Here is a 20,274-nt window from a genome sequence, read left to right as displayed (position 1 = left end):
TATCACCAGGAGCTCCATCTCAATTTGTGCACAGTTATTTTCAGTCTCTGTCAGGGCCTTTGATGCATGGACTATTGTGTGACCCCTTGAGAGAGACACACCTCCAGACCATCTTTAGATGCATCAGCCTCTATGATGACCCTCCAGGACCCTGGCAGGAGGCCAGGCTGCAGGTTGGCGGCAAAGGTGGAATGCCTATAGAGGTCAGGTTGGATGGAATCTAGTAGACTTGTGTGGGTCTAGTAGGTATTGAGGTGTTAAATATACAAAATCAGGAATTTCAACAATCCAGGATTTCTTCACAGCGAAATTTTCAACCCCTAACATGATCAAATTAACATGAACATTGGACACCAGTTTATGGATTTATTGGAGAACATGTAGAGATTCAGTCTGACCATCAGTAGAAGTCTCTGATGTGATTGGGTGTTGGAATTAGAAATATACTGTTTTTATGTGTCATCTCAGGTATCTGTGGTGCAACATCACCCTCTATACCTGCAGCAGTGAACACACAGCCCGTACACATGAAGAACTGGACCCTAAAAACATCCTCGGTTGCTTTTATTGTGACAATGCTGCCATCTGCTGGACAAAAGGAGATACAACATGGAGTTTTAAGAGAGGAAGAACGTGCTGTAAACTGCTAAGGCCTATTGATGACATTTTACGTAAACATTAAAATAGAGAAACTTTTAACCATTTAAGGTGCCAGTTCTCCTTTTTTTGTCACTACTTTTTCAAAACAGCACATCACTAAAGATCATCGTTGAAATTCTGACTCAAAAGACCATAAACAAGATACGTTTAAAGGCATCCTCTGTACAACTCACCTGTCACATTCAATGTATATTCACACAGAGAGTTTCTTTACATTACAGCTGCTCATAGTGACGCATTCATTGCATCTATTGTGAATTGATGAGTCACAATTCAGAAAAGTCTCTAAGATCTAAAGGAGTCCACTGCCCACAGAACAGTCTGTGATGTGGACTGATGAAACAACAAGTTTTTGGCCACACTCACTGACAGCATGTTTGGGTAAAAATAGGATTTGCACATAGCTTTTTGATAAAAAAAAAACAACTTCTTGGCAGGCAACCATTCAGCATGGGGGTGGATCTGTTATGATATCTGTTTAAGCCTGTTGCACAGAAAGGAGCTGCGCATATGGAGGGTATGGATAATAATAAATATCCTGGTGAGGGTAAAACATCATCTGAATGGATGGTATAACAAGACAGAGATCCACAACACAAAGCCAACCACGGACTATATAAATAAAGAGGACGATTGGAAGACATGGGGAAAACATAAGGCAAAGTCAAGCTTTCTTCAGCAACGTGACTCCTGCAGGGATGCAGAATATCACGCCAGAAAATACTGATAGTTTCTGTTTCAGGTGAGCTGTTTTCAGGGAGCCCAACGTTTCCTGTGGCGCTCTGGGACTGTGGCCAAAAGAAAACAGGCAGAAATAGACGCATAATGAGTCACAGTGAGTTGCATGAACAAAGATTGGGGGTCCCAAGATAAATAAGGCGATGTAGGACAATCCAGCACAGCAACAGAACAAAAGCTAAAGAAAAAGCTAAAAATACAACAAGCTACACAAATTAGATATCGTTTTTAAAATGTCTTCTAATCTTTGCTCTGGATAATATTTCCTCTCCAGGCCCCTAAAAAGGATTCAGATAATTACTTAATTTTGGTTGACTTGAATCAGTAGAAATATGCTTCATTTTAAGGGGTGAAACAAAGCAAAAAGTTTGTCCCAAACCTCCTTCTTTCTTTCTTTCTTTCCAACAAATTGTAGGCTAAATTTGAATTATTAATTACTCTGTAATGCTAAAATAGTTCCTCTCTATGTCTTCAATAGCTACCTCGTTCCTCTTAAAGACACTTGCCGACTCCTCAGACTAATTTAAGGTTCCCTCCCCCCTTCCCGGTCTCTAAAATAGTTCCGTCCATCATACAGGCGCGTCTGCTTCTGAGTGGCGCGAGCGGCGTCAGTGTGCATGACGAGCCTCCCGGCGCGCGCAGCAGGAGCAAGCGGAGCGCCCGTCTAGAGGTGGACAGTTCAGGAAGCGGCGGCTCGCGAGCGCTCACGTGCTGCTGTGTGGCGTGAAGCTGGAGCACGCAGCGCGGAACCCGCCACCCCTCCGCTGGGCTGGACCGGAGCAGCCGGCCCTCTGGACCGATGTCCTGGCCGAGATGTCCCGACACATCTACATACGGAACAAGATTGGCGAGGGCATCCAGGCGCCCATCTTTCAGGTGAGTCGCTTTCTTGCTTGCCGGCAGCAGTTAAGCCCAAATACATGAAAATACTTCAATGGAGACCGTTTACTTGTGTATCCGGCACCGGTTACTTCCGAGTATAGCGGGGACCAGGGCTGGTTGCCACTTTCTACCAAGAGTTTCTAGCCAGAAAAGACAACATAACTGAGTCTGACAGCGTGCCTTGACCGTTAGCACGGGTTAAAGCTGCCTCAGAGACCTTCTACACGACAACACTAAAGTGATCTGCATGATCAGGGACACAAACTACACGAGGAGCAGGCAACACTTACATTTTGCCCTTTTAAACTTTGCTTTCCATGCACATTTTAAATTAATGAAATATAAATATTTCAAAAACAGTTTTACTTTTACTTAAATGTGCACATTTGATAAAGCTCATACTATGATGACTTCGCAGCATTGTTGTGGTGTGTTTAATTGCCTCGTAGATTAATATATATAAAAGTATATTGCATTTCTTACGTAAAGTATTTATACATTTATACAGCACAGTGTTCCATGCGGAATAATTTAGGTCATTATGATCATTCAGCCCTATTCTTGAGGATAAAATGAGTAAAATAGACCCAGGAAACTACATAAAATGTTCACAATAAAAACATTTCTTGAAACACAGCACATGATTCCACTTCACGTTTTAAAAGTCCTTTAAATTTTTTTTTTTCATTAGCTTCAATCAAAATTCGTATTTAATTTACTTTGCAGGTAATTGTATGCATAAAGTTGTTCAGCCCCTGTTGTAAACCAGCTTTGGTTTTCGCTATCATGCAGCATTAAAAGCATAAAATGCTGCTTGGTGGAACCCAATTTATGCCAAACATACCAGAATAATCAAGCCTTTTCTCCATGCAACTAAAGGTCTTTTCAGGTATTTAATGTGTCAACTTGGAATGAGTGTCTCGTGTAATGGAGAGAATGTGTCAGTCCCTGTTCGATAGCTGATGATAACTAATTCTTCTTCAGCTTGATTGATCATCGGAGGCCACAGGCTGATATTAATAGCAGGGTATTCATAGACTTCGCTAACTTTTATCCTTCTTGGCTTGTGGCTGTTGGCTTGAATTGAGAAGCAGAGAGAGACAGAAAAGAGATGGTGACCCAGATTAATGGCCCTGTTTTATAAATTCAGGGAAGTAGGTTCTGACTTTTTAACGGTGACATTGTCATTAACTTTGGAGACTTGAACAGAAATGGGGCAAATCACTGGCAGATAATTAACTTAGCTCCCTGGAGACTAACTCTGCTGGTATATTTGGACTGTTTGGAAGAGGAAAAGAAAGAAAAAGTCAGGAGGTGCAGAGAAAGTAGGCAAGGCAAACACGTAATGCAAAAACATATAAGGCAGATTTGGTTCGTGTCTTCTGGGTACTGAGGCATTCACACTTGCATATTTGCTAGTAAAGTTGACCTTATTGTACTGTTGACATCAGAACAGTTTCAATCATCGTGGAAAGCAGCATCAGCCAAATGTGCATGCATGTCAATTTACATCGTGTACAAGCTTAATGTGGCTTTATTGAATGCCTCACTCACGTAATGAAATCCTTAAACACGCAGATGTAACAGACGCTCATGAAGAAAACGTCAGAGGCGTATTGGAGATAGAAGGTGTTTCTGCTGGTTGACATCTTGTCTTTTCCACACAGGTGAATCGAGGGACTTATTCCAGGAGGAGCCGACTCAAGAGGTCTGATGGTAGCACCACCTCCACCAGCTTCATCCTCAGACAGGTACTGAAAAAATCCTGCAGAAAAAAAATGTAATTCATGACCACATTCAAGCTGGAAGACCTGAAAGTGTTTCCACATCTACTGAAGTTAGCATGGAGGAGGAGATAGTCCAACAGTATAGTTCCTTGTTCCTGTGCAGGCCTGATATGTCATCATCATCCCTGGAGTCAGAGTCCTGTTCAGAGCCACAGTAAATCACCTCGGCAGTTTTCCCTGTCATCAAACTGGCCTCTGTCTGTCTCAGTGGCTGCGTTCAGGTGTGAACACCAACAATTCCCCGGTGCTCTAAACTCTCAAGACCTCAGTCATCTTACAGGGCCACTAGCTGCACAGTTTATTGAGCTAACTCATTAATGGCAGCTAGTAGCTACAGCAAAAAGTACAGTGAGCAGTTAGCAGTTACTCTGGTGATAAGCTGCCCCTACTTGTCTGGAGCGACCTTTGACAGGTGCCCAATTCTCTAACATTAGAGCTTTAAAGGCACCCTGTGGAGTTTGTGACCACTGGTGGCGCTGTGCAGCAGTGTTTATGAACATGATTCAGAGGTGTTTGCATCTGCGTGACATCTGCATGACTCGACCACAGGGCTGATGTGATGCACATTGCATTCGACTGCAGAGGGCAGTAGAAGCTACACAGCAGAGCACCAGCGAAAGAGGACATAAAGAAGGCTGCAAGCTTTTGCAAGATTTTAGAGATTACACTACGCATGCTTTTTTCCTGAAAAGTGAGCCTCACGCAAAACAGGCCCAAAGCAGGCACAATGTGTTACATTAGAAATTAGTTCAAATGCACATTTATTGCCTGGTTATCTGAAAAACATGCAGTTTGTTTCCTTTTTAGAATAAATTATGGTTGATATTGTAAGTGTCATCCAAGGTGTCAGCAAACAAATGAGATTTTATAGTATTATAGATTATTTATGCCACAAATCAGCAACATTTGGATCCTCACTTCGCCACTGATGTGATAGACAGTGCTCCATATTACCAAGTGCAAAAGGGACAGGAGGGAGGTGGTTGCTGCCTGCTTCAGCAAAGTGTAGCCTGCAAACGTATTTATTTTTTTGTGTCCACAGAAGGTGGGGGTTAACACTCAGGGAGAGCTCCGCTTTTTTGTCTAGCGTGTTGTTGCCAGCATGTTGTTACTTTTCCATAATTGAAGGGTTGCATTAAATTTTAGTCTTTTTAACAAGTTTAGCACTAACTAATGGATATTAGTGAGTTTCAGGATGGTTTGGAGCAGATGTGCTGAGAGCGGCTGCTGTGGCTGCCTGTTTGGTGCCGTACATTAGCCTGATGTTTGCATCTGTACTTGTGGGTGTATTATTTAGTTAGACTCTGAACTGGGTCTCTATGAGACTGCTCACTGTTGATTATGTTCTATCTTGTCTGTTGTTTTCTGCTTGTGCTGCTGAGGTCAAGCCAAAAGTGAAGCGTGCCCTGTCTGCATATCATGTGAAATATGATGCCATTATTCACAAAATCATCTCTACATTTATTATTTATCATTTTGTGAGCAGTGGGCAGTCTTCAACACCCGAATGACTTTATTTATATTATATTTTAGTTGACCGAAATCATACATTTTCTTTGAGATCTTATGCTGGCACCAATTATGACACCCGTTAACTTTGACCAATGTGTTTGTTGATCATCAAATGTGAGAAATTGCTGCTTTACTCTATTTTATACTATTGTACTTTTTTTAGGGGACTGTTGGTCTGATTTAAACCAGAAATGTAACTTGAATGTTACCTCGCTGGCTGTTTTACAGGGAATTTTAACTATTTTTAAGATAAAAAATAGATTAATAAAGAACAAGTACTGAGTTTCAATATTGGCGCGTATTTAACAGCTTATTTTGGGGAATTTAAACAATATTTGAACCTTTTCTTCATTTAACAGAACTACTGAATTTCAGTCCTGGCTGCGTGAAGACGGCTTTCTACTGCATTTAGACTTGTTGTGAGGTATAATTTGCAGAAAATATAACTGAACAGTATTAAATTAATGAAACATGGGACATCATGTATCTCTAAAACATCAATACATGTGCTGTATTAAGATCAAAGCATGTGATACCTGTTTTTATTGATTTGTGTAGTTATGTTTCTCATGATTTGATATTCAAGTGGAAATGAGCAGCCATTTTTAAATACATGTCTCCAGTGTATGAATTAATTAGACCTCTCTGTCCTGTATCAGAACCAGATTGAATGTACAGTATTTTCTGCTCCCTGTGTAGAAGGAGTAAGCAGAGTGAGAATGAGAGGAAACAAGGAAACGAGGGATGCTGCCCCCCTCTTCTTTTACTCCTCCATCCCCCTCCCCCGATCCCCGCTGCCTCCCCGCACTAACAAAAAAAAAAAAAAAAATCAAGGAGAGCGCTCATCGAAGCTGAGTGGACAGCCAGCCAGCCAATCAGCTCCTTGCACATTGGCTCTGTCATCAGGCTTGGATATTGAGGAAGGATCCACCGCTCTGCTGCTGCTGCTGCCGCCTCTGCTCCTCGTTGTGTATATGTATATGTGTGTCTCTCCGTGGGTGTATGTGTGCGTGTGTGCCTGATGAAATGAAATGCCAGGATTGGGCCACCTCCAGGGAGAACCTCTCCATCCTATAATGTGAGCTAGCCAGCAGCACTGTGGGATCAGGGAGAAGCTGAATCCATCAAGCGACAGGCCTCCGGAGGTCCAGGCGTGATCCAACGGGAGGGGAGATTTAAAAAAAAATCATCTCTGCTGTGGAGAGAAGGGATTGTCGTCATCCCCCCATCCATCCTTTTTTTTTTTCCTCCTCTGTGGTGCCCCCTCCTTCCGCCTCCGCCTCCACTCTCATTTTTTCCCCCTCATTCTTCTAGAGGCGCTCGTTGGAATATCAAACCTCCATGTATGACAATTTGTACCTGCATGGATTTGAAGACTCGGAGGCGGTGAGTGTTTGGATGCGCGTGTGAATCTGCCTTTGCACTGTCTTGCTGTGTGTTTATTGATGGAAGTAGCTCAGCTTTGTGTGCACGCACGCACACACACACACACACACACACACACACACACACACACACAAACACACACACAAGGCCTTTGATGGGTTAGCCAACGGTATAGTGTAGCGTGATCGTGGGCTCTGCTTGGCTGGAAGGGGGTTGGGTGGGTGGGTGTTGGTGTGTGTGTGTGTGTGTGTGTGTGTGAAGCGGGGGGTGCACATTAGGCAGATGGCTAGTGACGTGTGACATTCACACATTTATACATATATATATATATATATATATATATATATATATTTGTATGTGCGTGTGATGTGTGGTTCTATATATGGCTGCTATCTGCCCATAAACCTGAGAGAATGGATGTCAGGAAACCAGATCCAGGAGGAGCCGTGTAGTTTTCATCACACTCTGCACCTCTCAGAGATGGACCGAGCCGTGATTCACAGAGGAAGATGGAAGGATTTTAATTACCCATTTCTCCCCTGAGGCCTGTTACATGGCCACACTCAAATGATGAGTTATTACGTGTCACGTTTCCACATTTGTCGCTCTTAAAAAAAAATATGCAGCCGAGTGTTTCTTGTCCGAGCCCGTGGCTGCGTGGTGTATGGGCTCTGCTGAGGCTCAGAGAAACATGCGTCGTGATGTCATTAAGTGGATTCTGATGTTGATGAGTCACATGCTGAAGCTACTCCATTGGATAATGGCTGGGATGCTACAGTGCAACCTCAAATCTTCCACACAGATACATGGAATGATGTTCGGAGTGACTTATTGCTGTTGGATTGGAGGATTTTTAGAAATGGAGACAAAGTGGCCCTGAAAAAATCCAAAACTAACTATTGGATGGTAACCGGAGTCGACACTTTTTACGTCTATGTGCAGAAATCTTGTATTTAGTATCATATTTGTGACTGTAAAAGTGATTTTTCAGCTATTTAATATGAGTTGGTGGATCCGTGAGAGACGGATTAATAAACGAATTGTCACAGTTGAAGCAGGAGAGGCCACTTTTATTCCCTAGTGCAAGTTAAACCCAAAAAATATTCGATTTGAACATTCCTGTAATGCAACTGAATATCATTTTCCATCATCCCCCCTGCCTGATGGATGTTTCACACGGCATTTTTGTTACGCTCAGGCTTAGATAACCTTGATGACATCACAATGACATCATCAGGGTTATATTCTGGGACAGAATCACATAATAAAACAGTGTTCGCACACTCAAGCAGCACTGATCCTGATCAGTAGACTGATCCCTTTAAATAAAACAGCTGAAGAAATCATCAACAGTTTTGCAGAAACATCCGACATTTTTCCCCGTTGAAGTGATTTATCTGTTTGTCTGTTGGAAATTGTACAAGCCTAGTTAAGAAACCATTTAAGTTCCCCAAACGTGCCACTTTGTGATTGAATGCACACAATCCAGACGAGGAGTGTGCTGAAGTCAGGCCCTGCTGCTGCTGCTGCCGTCTAAAAAACAAAAAGTGCTTAGCTGTGATGACTAGCTTGATTGATCTCCTTGAGACTAATGGGCTTCCTTAATTGAATCATCATTAGTGGCTGATTGTTTAGATTAACGCAGCAGAAGGAAGCACTTGGTCCAGTCATGTCCCGGCAAAAAAAAAAAAAAAATGCCTTACTGGAATTCTCGCTGTGTGTCGGGATGAAGTGCTGCAAGTCCAGCGGGTCTCAAGACACTAAAGAGATAACGATCGCTGACAGTGTGCGATATGATAGATCAAGATCATTTGAAAACAGAGATGAATCTTTCCTGTTTTTTTAAAAGTTCCATCAGTCTGGACGACAGCCATCACTTTTTTATTTTTCTTTAGTTAGTAGCTTGACAGAAGCTAAACTGCTGGGTTTATGCATTTGTCTCATTATGCAGGAAAAGCCTCTCGCTTTGTTGTTGTCTTTTTTTTTTTATTCTGCTTTTGAATGGCTGTCAGGCTTCAAAGAAATGGTCAACTACTCCTGTGTAGCAGCAGCATTAAGGATTCAACTGTCTGCCTTCTAAAGCTGGTTCTGTGATCATCGGATACATGTGTTGCTTGTGAAAAACTGCAGATGTATTCGCATCATTATTTTATACAATCACTAATTAACATGCCCCAGTTAAAATGAAAGACGAAATAAGCGAGTGGAGTAGTTGGACATGTTTGTCAATTAGAATTCAGTTTTTTTTGTTGTTTTGTCAGCACTTTTCAATCAGAAGTATGGCTATCGTACCATAATATTATCCTCCTCTTTCTTGGAGCAGGGATCAAATTCGTCACGACCCAGAATTGTCTGGAAGTGTGAGATTGGCTGCGTGGTCATACAAACTGCTGACAGCACGAGAATGGAAATTCCACTTTGTCTGAGATGCTCCTGGCAGTTTGCTCTTTTCTGCATCATCCATTCCACCTGCTCCATATTCAGAGTGCCAAGCCTCCACTCTGGACTTGGCACTTCCAGCGCAAGTTGATATAAACCCCAAAACTTGGTCCCATAAAGAAGTTATTTCTTAAGTGGACCTCGTGGCGATTTGCAGTGCTGATCGTTTGGCTGATACTGGGATGAAGCTGCAGCGCATCCCTCTTTTATAACATGGCCAGTGTTGTCACACGAACCTCAGAGGTGCTTTTTTTTTTGTCTATTCGGAGAGAAATCTCAGGTTGTTTGGCTGCATCTGTCTACAGCTTTTCTCACTTTAAGTCCTTGATATTGAAACTGTGTCTCGCTGTGTGGAGAGTAGTTATTCTTGTGATTCATGAGTTTGAATCAGCCTTATTAGGAGCAGAGTCCTACTCTTAGCCATGCCTTCATCGCACATTTACAGTACTGCGATCATTTCCTGTTGCTCTAAATGCAGCTTTGCCTCCTGTGCTGGCCACGCAGGGTAGCGTTTTTACAGCAGCTCTCACAGGAAAGTAGACTATTGTTAACAGCCTTTAACAAGGCTGTAGAGTCTGCGCATTATCTGATGTTTTCCCAGTTTTTTAGACTTTGGTGGGGACCAAATGCTCCTAATAACCCCCACAAGATTGATTATATTGCCAGTAGTCAAGCATGTTCCTGGTGAATCTATACACCATCTATACAGTTCCACTAACCTACTGTGTGATTTCGGTTTGCAGGGCTCAGCTGATTCATATACTAGCAGACCATCAGACTCAGATGTCTCTCTGGAGGAGGAGCGGGAGGTGCAGGCCCAGGTCCAGAGCCAGAGCCCAAGCCAGAGCCAAGGACCGGGACAGAGCCGTCAGGAGAGGGAGCAGCAGGCTGCCATTCAACTGGAGAGAGCCAAGGTAGCCAACCTGGTGCACGACTAAGCCATTAATTCATCCGCCGCCACGTTCATATGCACACACACTGACGAGTATTGCTGTTCCCATGCTGAAGTGAATGTTTTTACAGCCCTTAAAGCCTGGAAAATGATTGATTCTCTATTACTCACCATTTTCCAGACTAAACCTGTGGCATTCGCTGTAAGGACCAATGTCAGCTATTGTGGCGCACTGGATGAGGATGTTCCAGTACCAGCCACAGCCATCTCCTTCGACGCCAAGGATTTCCTCCACATAAAAGAGGTACGTGTGCACTTACCCGCCATACACGCTGCTCTATGCACGCTTTTTTAAATACAAAAATCTACGAAAACATGAACATGAACTTTCCTCCTTTTTACATTATCGTCCGCAGAAGTTCAACAATGACTGGTGGATCGGTCGGTTAGTGAAGGAGGGCTGTGAGATCGGCTTCATCCCCAGCCCTCTAAAGCTCGAGAACATCCGGCTCCAGCAGGAGCAAAAGAGAGGACGAGTCCAAGGGTAAGTAGCAGAAAAACACACTCGTCTCACTGTTTGGCCCAGCAGATGTGTCTGCACTGAGTATTGGAGGTATACTGACAGCTGTGCTGCAGACTATAGAAGGCACTTTGGTTATATAAGAACTTTCCCATAAAAAGGACAGTTTCATATGTGCAGAGCAACAATCACATAACCTCTATGGACCTCTATGGTCAAAAACATCATTTAACCTTTCTTTCCATCTCCATGCCGAAGCTTTATGTGTCACCTTGATGTTCAAACAACTGCTGAATGCCACCTTTGCTCTTTACTGCAGCTGTTGGTCGAGTTACCATTAGGCATTACCTGAAACAATCACCATATTTTTACTCTCAGACACAGAAAATAGTCCAACAAGCCACCTATTGGCTGATTTTTGTCCAGGACATAGTTACCATACTGAGCCACACTGTTTAACAACCCATATTATACTACCTTGGGTCTTACAAAGCTGATTGGATATTAGCTGATTAGAATTTTGAGAGTTTTGAGGGCAGCCAAAAAAACAAATTATTTGATTAATCCAGAAACTAATCGACTGATTAATTGAAAAAGGTAAATGATCGTCATTTGCATCCCTAGTTTGAGCAGGATTTCAGAATTTGGACTCAGCATGTGTAAAAATCTTGACCATGTGTAAGAATTGTTGAGTTCAAGAAATGATGAGCTGCTGTTGTCTGCAGACCAGTTTTTGCCCTGCACCCAAATGATATTCATTTGTCAGATTCACATTTTTAGACATTTTGAGGTAGAGCAAAGCATTTTTATGTCCTTAAAAACACAGTTGGTGTCTGTCCACACAGCTCCTGAGCAAACACGGGTGAGACTGATACAGACAATAAAATGATTTGATCAGATACGGTGGCATTGATTCTGTGAGGTAACCATCACTTTAACTCATGCCGACTACACCAGGGCAACAGTTTCAATGGCTGTAATTAGCGGCCCTATCAACCTCCTACTTCTCCTGTGTGTGTAATGTGTCTTGAAGGTTCTGTCAGCCAGAGTTTGTACAGTAACTCACATGCGCTTCCTCAAGCTTCAGTGACGAGTTTAATACTAATCTTACTAGACTGGACTGCTTCAGTGCTTCACTTGCTAGCTCGGCTTCTGTGGCTTTTTGTCACCGAGCCTCGCAGACGAGGGGAGATGTTTGAGCCCCATTAACCAGGACTACGTTTTCACTGGAACTGAGAAATATTTGCCCTGTGTTCATTACGCTGCCTTCCAGAGATGTTGGAAAGTCTGATATTCTGGAAAAATGTTCTTATTATTTTCTCTTTTAATGGTTCATTTTTGTCTCGTGTTAAATTACCCTGCGTCCTGAAAGAAGAGAAAACCATCCAAATACAGCCAGTATAGTCAAACTCCAAATTGTTTCACCCATTACTGACATACTCAGTATTGATTGCAAATGTTATATTCATTTATTTGTAGAATTTGGCAAAAAATGACTGGAATTCTGTTGATGAAGTTGATACTCTTTGCTATTTTTTCTCGCTGTTTGCAGCTTTTCTTGCTGCATAGAGAGCAGATTTTACTTCATCTGAATATTATTATCAAGGGCATTTTAAACTCCTGTCACTATAACTGATCAGCTGTAAATTTAGGATTTCCAACTTCTGTTTGGAACTCAGCCTTACGTTTGGCCTTTTCACTGCACGCTGCTCACATTTTCTCATCCTGTGTAAAACCAGACCAGGTGTCAGTCATAAACACACGTGGACCATGCTTATCAGACAGCCGAACAGTCTTTAAAAACTGGACACCTGAGAGTGAAAGACTTACATGGGTAACGTGAGCTGGTTTGTAGATTTTGTTGACCAATAGGCTTAAATATTCAATTTAAGTGGTGATCTGGAATAGCAGGATGGACGGTTCCTAATACTTTGCGCGCATACAATCACAAACGGCAAAGAAAGGAGACTTCATATGTTTTACTGTGCATGTAACTGAAAATCTTTACTTTTATGGCCATGGAGTGCTGACATCAGTGGATTTGCTGCCTCTCCTGCCTGTGTTGACAACCATAGAATTTGTGATGCCAAGTGGAAGATGCAATCACCAAATAGTAATTACATTGAATTAGATGCTAAAATTTTGCAACACAAAAGGACTGTATTATTAATCACTGCTTTTCTCCTATGTTTTGCGCCTTTCCTCTGCAGTGAATCATCAGTTTAAGCCTTCTCAGTTAATTTATTTTTCTGCTTTTTCATTTTGACATTTTCCACATTAATACCAAGGTGTGTTTCTGTCTTTTCTTTATCCCCTCTTGTCTTTTCCAGTAAGTCTGGAGGGAACTCTTCTTCCAGTGTAGAGGATGAGGTCTCTGCCTCTATCCGACCCCTCATATCCTCGGCAGGTGAGAGCATCGGACAGGGGGAGAGGGCAGTTAATAGCCAGCTGCCAGCTTAGAGCCGAGCTTCCAGAATCGCTGCGACATAGAGAGAATAAGACTCGAAAGCCTTCCCATGTCTCTGCATAGAGCATAAGTTCACTGCGTAGAGTTGTTGGTACATTTTCCCATGATCCTCCTCTTCCTCCAGTTGAGGACTGCAGGCGCTCTGAGACTGGGGCTTACCACAGTGTGAACCCAACGACAAGACTATGAACCCCCCTGAACTGCACTCATGTGACTTTGTGAATATAACCTTAGGACAATAGAAACACTTCTTCTATGTTTCTCATGCCGGTTATCCTTGATAGGTTTCATTTGCTAAGAATTATCATGGAAAGTTGCTCATGTGAAGCATGTTTGAATGTTTCTGAGATATTATGGCGACGCCTCCCGTAGCGACAGCTACTGACGACGCTGTCACTGTCTTCTCTCCCCTCCTACAGGAAAGCAGAAACAGAAAGTGGTAAGTTGGTGAAGGTAAAACCCACTCATTTACCATCCACTCGGCTCGACTCTTGTTGCTGCCATCATAAAATGACAGGAACTCGTAGCGCTTGACAGGACGTTGCTACCTCATATCACAGGGCGCATAATACTTCAGCCCTCCTGAAGTATTCAGTGCCAAATCATCACCATTTCTGTGGTGCCAAAGTACTGTAGCGCCAAGTATTGTAACTGCAACTTCCTTTACACATGATATGTTTGAGAGGAATGCGTGTATGTGCAGAGGAATTATTAAAGGAGTCATTCTAAATTTGGGGAAATTCACTTGTTCACTTTCTTGCTGAGAGTTAGAGTAGAAGATAGATGCCACTCTCAAGTCTGCATGCTGAAGCTGAAGTTACGTATGAAGTTGCAGCCAGCAGCTTGTTAGCTTAGCTTAGCATAAAGACTGTAAACAGGGGGAAACAGCTAGCCTGACTCACTGCAAAAAAGAGGCTAAGCAGATTTCCCTCAATGTTAAAGTTTTCCTTTGGAATACAGAACAAGGACAGAAGTATGATGGGCAGGAAAGGCGACATACTGACTCTTTGTGCCTTCACAACAGACGCAGACTCTGGTATAAAAGCTAAAGATGTGTCCTGATGGTGGTGCTAGAAGGAGGGTCATGGAGTCATTAAAGTCCAAATGGATTCTCCTCTTAGAAGAGTGAATGCTCTCAGAAAATTTTACGACAATGAAGATCTCTTGAGCCACGATTGAAGCAAAGAAAGTAACCGAATGCTTGATTGTGAAACGGATCCACGACTGAGTACTTAACGTAGATAGAAAGTTTAAATCTCCTATAATAATACTAAAAATAAATATTTAAGTTGCTCATTCAGTCGTTTTTGAATCAGAAAGTTCAAGTGAGGCTAAAAATATCCTGTATTATATATATCCTGTACTACCACTTTGGCATGGTAGAGTGTTGTGGTGCTTTTGGTTTTATCGTGTCAGCTGCTTAGAATGTAGTTTTGTGACTATTAGACGACACCAGTGAAGCCGTCATATCCATCCATCCATGCAGCAAATGATAGAGAATTTATTAGTCGGTCAAAATGTGTTGAAATATAACAGAATCTTTCCAACATATGATATGTTGATGTGGTACATTGTCAAGAAAATGTAACAATCTCAGTCAAAATATTCTGACATTTTGCAGGAAATAATAACATCAGTACTTTCATTTTTCACATTTTGTACACACGTTACATTTTGACAAGTTACATTATCATTTGCTGCATGTGTCAACATGGCAAAAGACCATTTAACACATCTGATCGTAATTCAAGGTCAGCTGACTCAGCAGTCCATTACAGCCAACTGCTGTGATTGTCTTGTTTGTGATGAGTCTGCTGCCACTAATTAAATGTGTTTGTGTTCACAGACGGAGCACATCCCCCCTTATGACGTGGTTCCCTCCATGAGGCCTGTAGTGCTAGTAGGACCCTCGCTCAAGGGTTATGAGGTGAGCTTCCAATCCTGATTGTAAGAAATTCAGAATATCCTTTTGCTTTTGTCGTTGTCAGGGGCGCCCGACAGATGGAGATTATCACAGTGTAAAAAAATGACAGAAAGGAGATTAATCTTGTTACGTCTTTCACTCAGTCCCCTAAAAAATAGCTCGCTGTTGGCACACTTAATTGTCAGTGTGTCATCGCCCACGTAACATGCAGATTGCAGCCAGACTAACGAGGAGACTGAGAGGTCACATGAAAATATGTTCTGCAATTGGCGGATTTTGGCTTCTCTGTGACGAGCATTCTCCCATAACTGCCTGATTTCATCACTGTTTCTACATTTACTGCGCACAAAGTATTAGAAACAACATGCAGCGCTATCACTGCCATGATGCACACAGATGATGAGGGGAAGAGCGATTAATGTCGGTGCCAGAACAACAAGCTGTAATCACCAAACATAGACAAACACAATTATACAACCATTCCCACCTTTACACAGGAAAGCCTCATTGATTCTCTTCTTTTTCAGATGTAGTCTGGCCAAAACAACCATAACAACAAACAATAACTATGAATTATAGACACACAACAACAGGAAAGATAACAGTAAAATATGTCACAAAATGTAATTCTAAAAAAAGTGGGCATTTAAACCTGAACTCCTTTTTTTTGCATCCTTCTGTTTTTGTGTGCAGGTCACAGACATGATGCAGAAAGCACTGTTTGACTTCCTCAAGCACAGGTTCGATGGCAGGTAAGACACGTCTGCATTTGATAGTTTGGCAAATGTCATATTTTGAACACCGCTGGATTTTGACTTAAGTTTGGCTGAATGATGAATCTCAGTCGCTGAGTGTTTCGACGTATTTTGATCATGTGGTGGACATGAGTCTGTGTGTTCCTTCGCACCATTTTGCAGGATATCCATCACACGAGTCACGGCAGATATATCATTAGCCAAGAGGTCTGTTCTCAACAACCCCAGTAAGAGGGCCATCATTGAAAGATCCAACACTCGCTCCAGCTTAGGTAAGAACAGAACTACTTTTTGACGTTATTGGCACACATGTAGGAACTTAAAAATTGTCAGTGGGGGTATTTCAATTAACTTTGCCGAAATGTTTTAAAAATGAACAACAGTTTCGACTGGTACACAACAGTGTGTTTAAACCTGCGTTAACTGAACAGCAGAAGCCATGAACACCCCTGTTCTGAAACAGTGCCGGTTAGAGCCGTGAGACTGAACCGTAACGGTGAAGTTGTGGACGTAAAAGCAATGAGCTAACATATGCTAAAGTGTTTCGTAGAACTGAATGAAACTGCAGAGCTGGGTGACCTCATTCACGTTTAAGTCATCGTTTAATCCATTTGCATTTAGTTAATTTAAACACAAGAGGATTCATTCTCACTGAAGAACCTTGGACCCCTAATCTACCTCTAAACATGCCAAAGAGCAGTGATTCCTAACACGTCTCTGGTCTATTATCTATAAAAAGATTTACTAGAGGAGCTTTAAAACACACAAATTAACATGCAACATTCAAGCACAGTCTTAAAGTTTTCTCGACGTTCTTCCAGCTTCACTGTTTACGCATTTCCATGACGTATGGATCAAAAGTATCGCCCCTTTGAATTGTATTTTGTCTCATCAGCTGAGGTGCAAAGTGAGATTGAGAGGATCTTTGAGTTGGCCCGCTCCCTGCAGCTGGTGGTGCTGGACGCCGACACCATCAACCACCCAGCCCAGCTCCTCAAGACTTCCCTGGCCCCCATCATTGTTCATGTTAAAGTCTCCTCACCAAAGGTATTGAATGCTGGGAAACACATCTCAGAGTAATAAGTTTAACTTTAAAAACCAGCAGGAGCCGGTATTATTTAGTTTTTATGCAGTGTTTTGTTTGCCCACACAAGCTCTTTTTATTTTTTGGACTAATCAGCCTGATCATAATGTCAAGCCTGCACAAAACAAAACTTAGCATAAGAAAATTAAGCATGTGATATAATCTCCACAGCTACTGTCCCACTCAGACAGTCATGTGGCGGAGACAAACAACAAGAGCATCGAGACAAGTTAAAGGTAACGGTCTCCATGCAAGGTTGATATTTACTCACCACTGGAGCGGCAGCCCAGCACAAGCACAGTGGACTCTACAATACCAGCATGAAAAAAGCCACTGACCTAACATACAAGGCTTTTTAAATTCAGTCAGTCGAAGCTTCTGCACCAAGCCGTCACCACAATGACACCTTTGCATCATTGAAAGGCAGTCACATCCCGGTCGGGGGATTTTCACACTTGTTTGACACCACACCCTCCAAGCATGCAAAATGCTTGCTTTGCTACAGCCGACTAGGAACCCTCCCAAACTCCCAGAAGAAATGCTGGAGGACGTTAGCTCAGCGTCCTCAGTGATAGCTCCAGCCCTGATTCCACCCAGTAAGACAACAAAAAGTTAAACTTTAATGTGCAAATATATGAAAATGTACAGCTGAAACACGTTTTTTTCTCTCAAGAACCATGTCGGCATTCACAAGCACTGGCTTGCACGGTGCACATAACAGACAACATGCATAATGTGTAAACTGAAACAACGTGTGACTAGCACTATTAAATATGCGCACACAATAATATCCTAGTTTGTTCTATGTGTCACAGAAACATGAGCACCGTTCCTCGTTATGAACGAGAGTCACTTCGTTTTGGCACTCATCATGTGATGAGGGGGTACTGGGTGACCTGGAACAAGCTCGCCCACAGCTGTAAACTCTTGGTTCAGTGTAACTGGGGCATCATGTACTTTTCCTACCCTGTCATCCAGGTTTTGCAGAGGCTAGTGAAGTCCCGAGGGAAGTCCCAGAGCAAACATCTGAATGTGCAACTTGTGGCAGCTGACAAATTGGCCCAGTGTCCTCCAGTAAGTGGCCATCCTTATATACTGGTTTCTGACGTTTACTGTTTCTGTTAAAAAAAACAAAAAGTCTTGGATGTCTTATTTTATTTTAGTTTTTTTCTTTCATGTGAGGTTTTGATGAGATATTTCTTTCCAACAAGCCAGCCAGATTTATTCATTTTCAGCTCACAAACTCCAGCCAGTCGTATTCTAAACTATAATTTGACTAAAGTTCATATTTCAACCAATCGCAGCAGGAGATGATTTATGTTTCATCTCATTTGCATCGTGAGCTTCATGCCTACTTTTCTCCCTCTGACCATCTGCTGCGAACAGGAAATGTTTGACATCATCCTGGACGAGAACCAGCTGGAGGACGCCTGTGAGCATCTCGCCGAATACCTCGAGGCCTACTGGAAAGCAACCCATACCTCGATGGCGACTCCCCTAAACCCCCTGCTGGGACGCAACCTGGGCCCCACCACCCTCACCCCCTACCCCACTACCATCTCTGGACTGCAGGTACACATCCACTAGTCCCACGATCCCTTGTGGGGATAATTGTGGGTTGTTATTGAGGAGATAATAAAGGGAAGCGGGACACTCAGGATGAGGATAGAATAGGATTTGCATGTTCTACCTTTCATATCAACCCTGTGGGTAAAAATAAACTTCTTTTTCTTGCCTTCCTGATCAGAAGTTACACAGTTACCGAAATAAATCAGGTTTTACTCTTAAAGGAATGGTTCTGTACTACGTCTAATATAGTCTGGGCAAATGAAATGAATTGACTTTGCCTCAATTAGTGGAAAAAGATGATGTTAATTGGCAGGTAAGTTTTGCCTGCTGCTATTCATTGATGTCCAGTCCTGTTATTGTCTGTTCATGTTGTCTTTAGCCTTTAGCCAAAGTGCTTTTATCTTGTGAAGCACTTTGTGTTGCATTTTAAATGGATGAAAAGTGCTTTATAAATAAAGTTTGATTTGATTTGATTTATGTGTGTCCTTGGTATGTTCATGTGTTTAGCAGAGCCAAAGAATGCGACAGAGCAACCACACGGGAGACCATTCTACCCCGAACGAACGCCGTAACCTGATGACATCAGACGAAAATTACCACAACGAACGGGCACACAAGGGACGCAACCGCATGTCTTCTGGCTCACAGCATAGCCGAGAGCAGCAGGACCCGTACCAGGACTACCAGGACCCCTATCAGGATGCATACAAGCCACACCGCAATCGCAGTTCTCCGGGCAGCTACAGCCATGACTCCCGGCACCGGCTCTGAGTCCACTTCTGTTGTCACCAGGGCCCGACTGGCCCAGATTCCACCCAAGATAAACGCTGCAACAGCGCCAAGATGGTCCCAAATTGTACCTTTTTTGGTTCGCGTTAATTTATTTAGTCCTCCTGGCTATTTTTCTCTTTAGAAGTCCAACAAAATCATGTTCAGGTGTTTGTTTTCAATCAAGCTGCCAGGGCAACCCCTGTCAATCAACAGCCTGAGTAGTCAAGAGGTTCAGTCTGCCAATATTAACTAATGCTCTCAAATGAATTCCTTAAATTTACGTTTCTGGGACCTTCTGGGATTGTAATAACACAACGCTCAGCAGACGTGCAGCGCGGACTGCTTGTCGCCTGTGTCAGCAAGCCAATTCTGGATAGTGGTCAGATGGTGGTGGTGTGTGGGCTTCTAAGTGCCTGGGACGTCGCACCAGGCCAGAGGGAAGTCCACTGCACACAAACTGTTAAAGGCTGCTGACCCCGACCCTGGGCCATGTATAAATCCTCTCACCATTTAGCTTAGTGCATGCTGATAGATGATCAACCTCTGCATTCACTTCATTGATATTTTGTACCTATCGTTCTGGATCCTCCAATGATGAGGTGTAGATACTGAGGTCCAATTTCTAAATCACCTGACTGTATGGCTAGGCGGTAGGTGATGGGTTTGTGGGCGTGTGCAGATGATATATGGCTGCTAGTTTTGAAAACTGGTGCTTCACATTCCCAAACTATTTTGCTATTTGAAAGTCACTTTGAGCAAGGCCAGCTTTTCTGTAGCATAGCTTTAGGATTTCATTTGGGTGAAGACCCTCACCGTCATAAGCGGAGCAGATTCTGATGGTGCTGGGATCAGATCTCAGTTACACTGTAGGAGAAGGCAATACCGCCT

At 42.7% G+C, this 20,274-nt stretch overlaps 1 protein-coding gene across 6 annotated transcripts; it reads left to right on the top strand.

Moving 5' to 3' along the window:
- Positions 1-2,211: 2,211 nt before the first annotated feature.
- On the top strand, positions 2,212-19,386 carry LOC121627156 (voltage-dependent L-type calcium channel subunit beta-4-like). 6 transcript variants are annotated; one of them, XM_041965849.1, is made up of 15 exons: positions 2,212-2,274; positions 3,948-4,031; positions 10,148-10,213; positions 10,268-10,318; positions 10,478-10,600; positions 10,713-10,840; positions 13,147-13,223; positions 13,703-13,722; positions 15,130-15,210; positions 15,901-15,959; positions 16,125-16,234; positions 16,858-17,009; positions 18,025-18,120; positions 18,433-18,618; positions 19,126-19,386. In XM_041965849.1, exons 1-15 carry the CDS (start codon positions 2,212-2,214, stop codon positions 19,384-19,386), a joined length of 1,557 nt encoding a protein of 518 aa, XP_041821783.1. The 6 variants fall into 6 exon arrangements, with proteins under 6 accessions (XP_041821783.1, XP_041821782.1, XP_041821781.1 ...); XM_041965848.1 differs by having other exon boundaries at positions 10,148-10,225; positions 10,277-10,318; XM_041965847.1 differs by having other exon boundaries at positions 10,148-10,318.
- Positions 19,387-20,274: the final 888 nt, after the last annotated feature.

The sequence above is a fragment of the Chelmon rostratus genome, chromosome 24 (assembly GCF_017976325.1).
Source record: "Chelmon rostratus isolate fCheRos1 chromosome 24, fCheRos1.pri, whole genome shotgun sequence".
Taxonomy (NCBI): Eukaryota; Metazoa; Chordata; class Actinopteri; order Chaetodontiformes; family Chaetodontidae; genus Chelmon; species Chelmon rostratus.
This window is presented reverse-complemented; position numbering and strand designations above follow the sequence as displayed.

Excerpts from the sequence above, each read along its gene's own strand:
- LOC121627156 (XM_041965847.1), top strand. The coding sequence starts at position 2,212 with ATGTCCCGACACATCTACATACGGAACAAGATTGGCGAGGGCATCCAG. Across the intron at positions 16,235-16,857 it reads CAACACTCGCTCCAGCTTAG|CTGAGGTGCAAAGTGAGATT; the intron begins GTAAGAACAGAA and ends TTGTCTCATCAG. Across the intron at positions 18,619-19,125 it reads CTACCATCTCTGGACTGCAG|AGCCAAAGAATGCGACAGAG; the intron begins GTACACATCCAC and ends TGTGTTTAGCAG.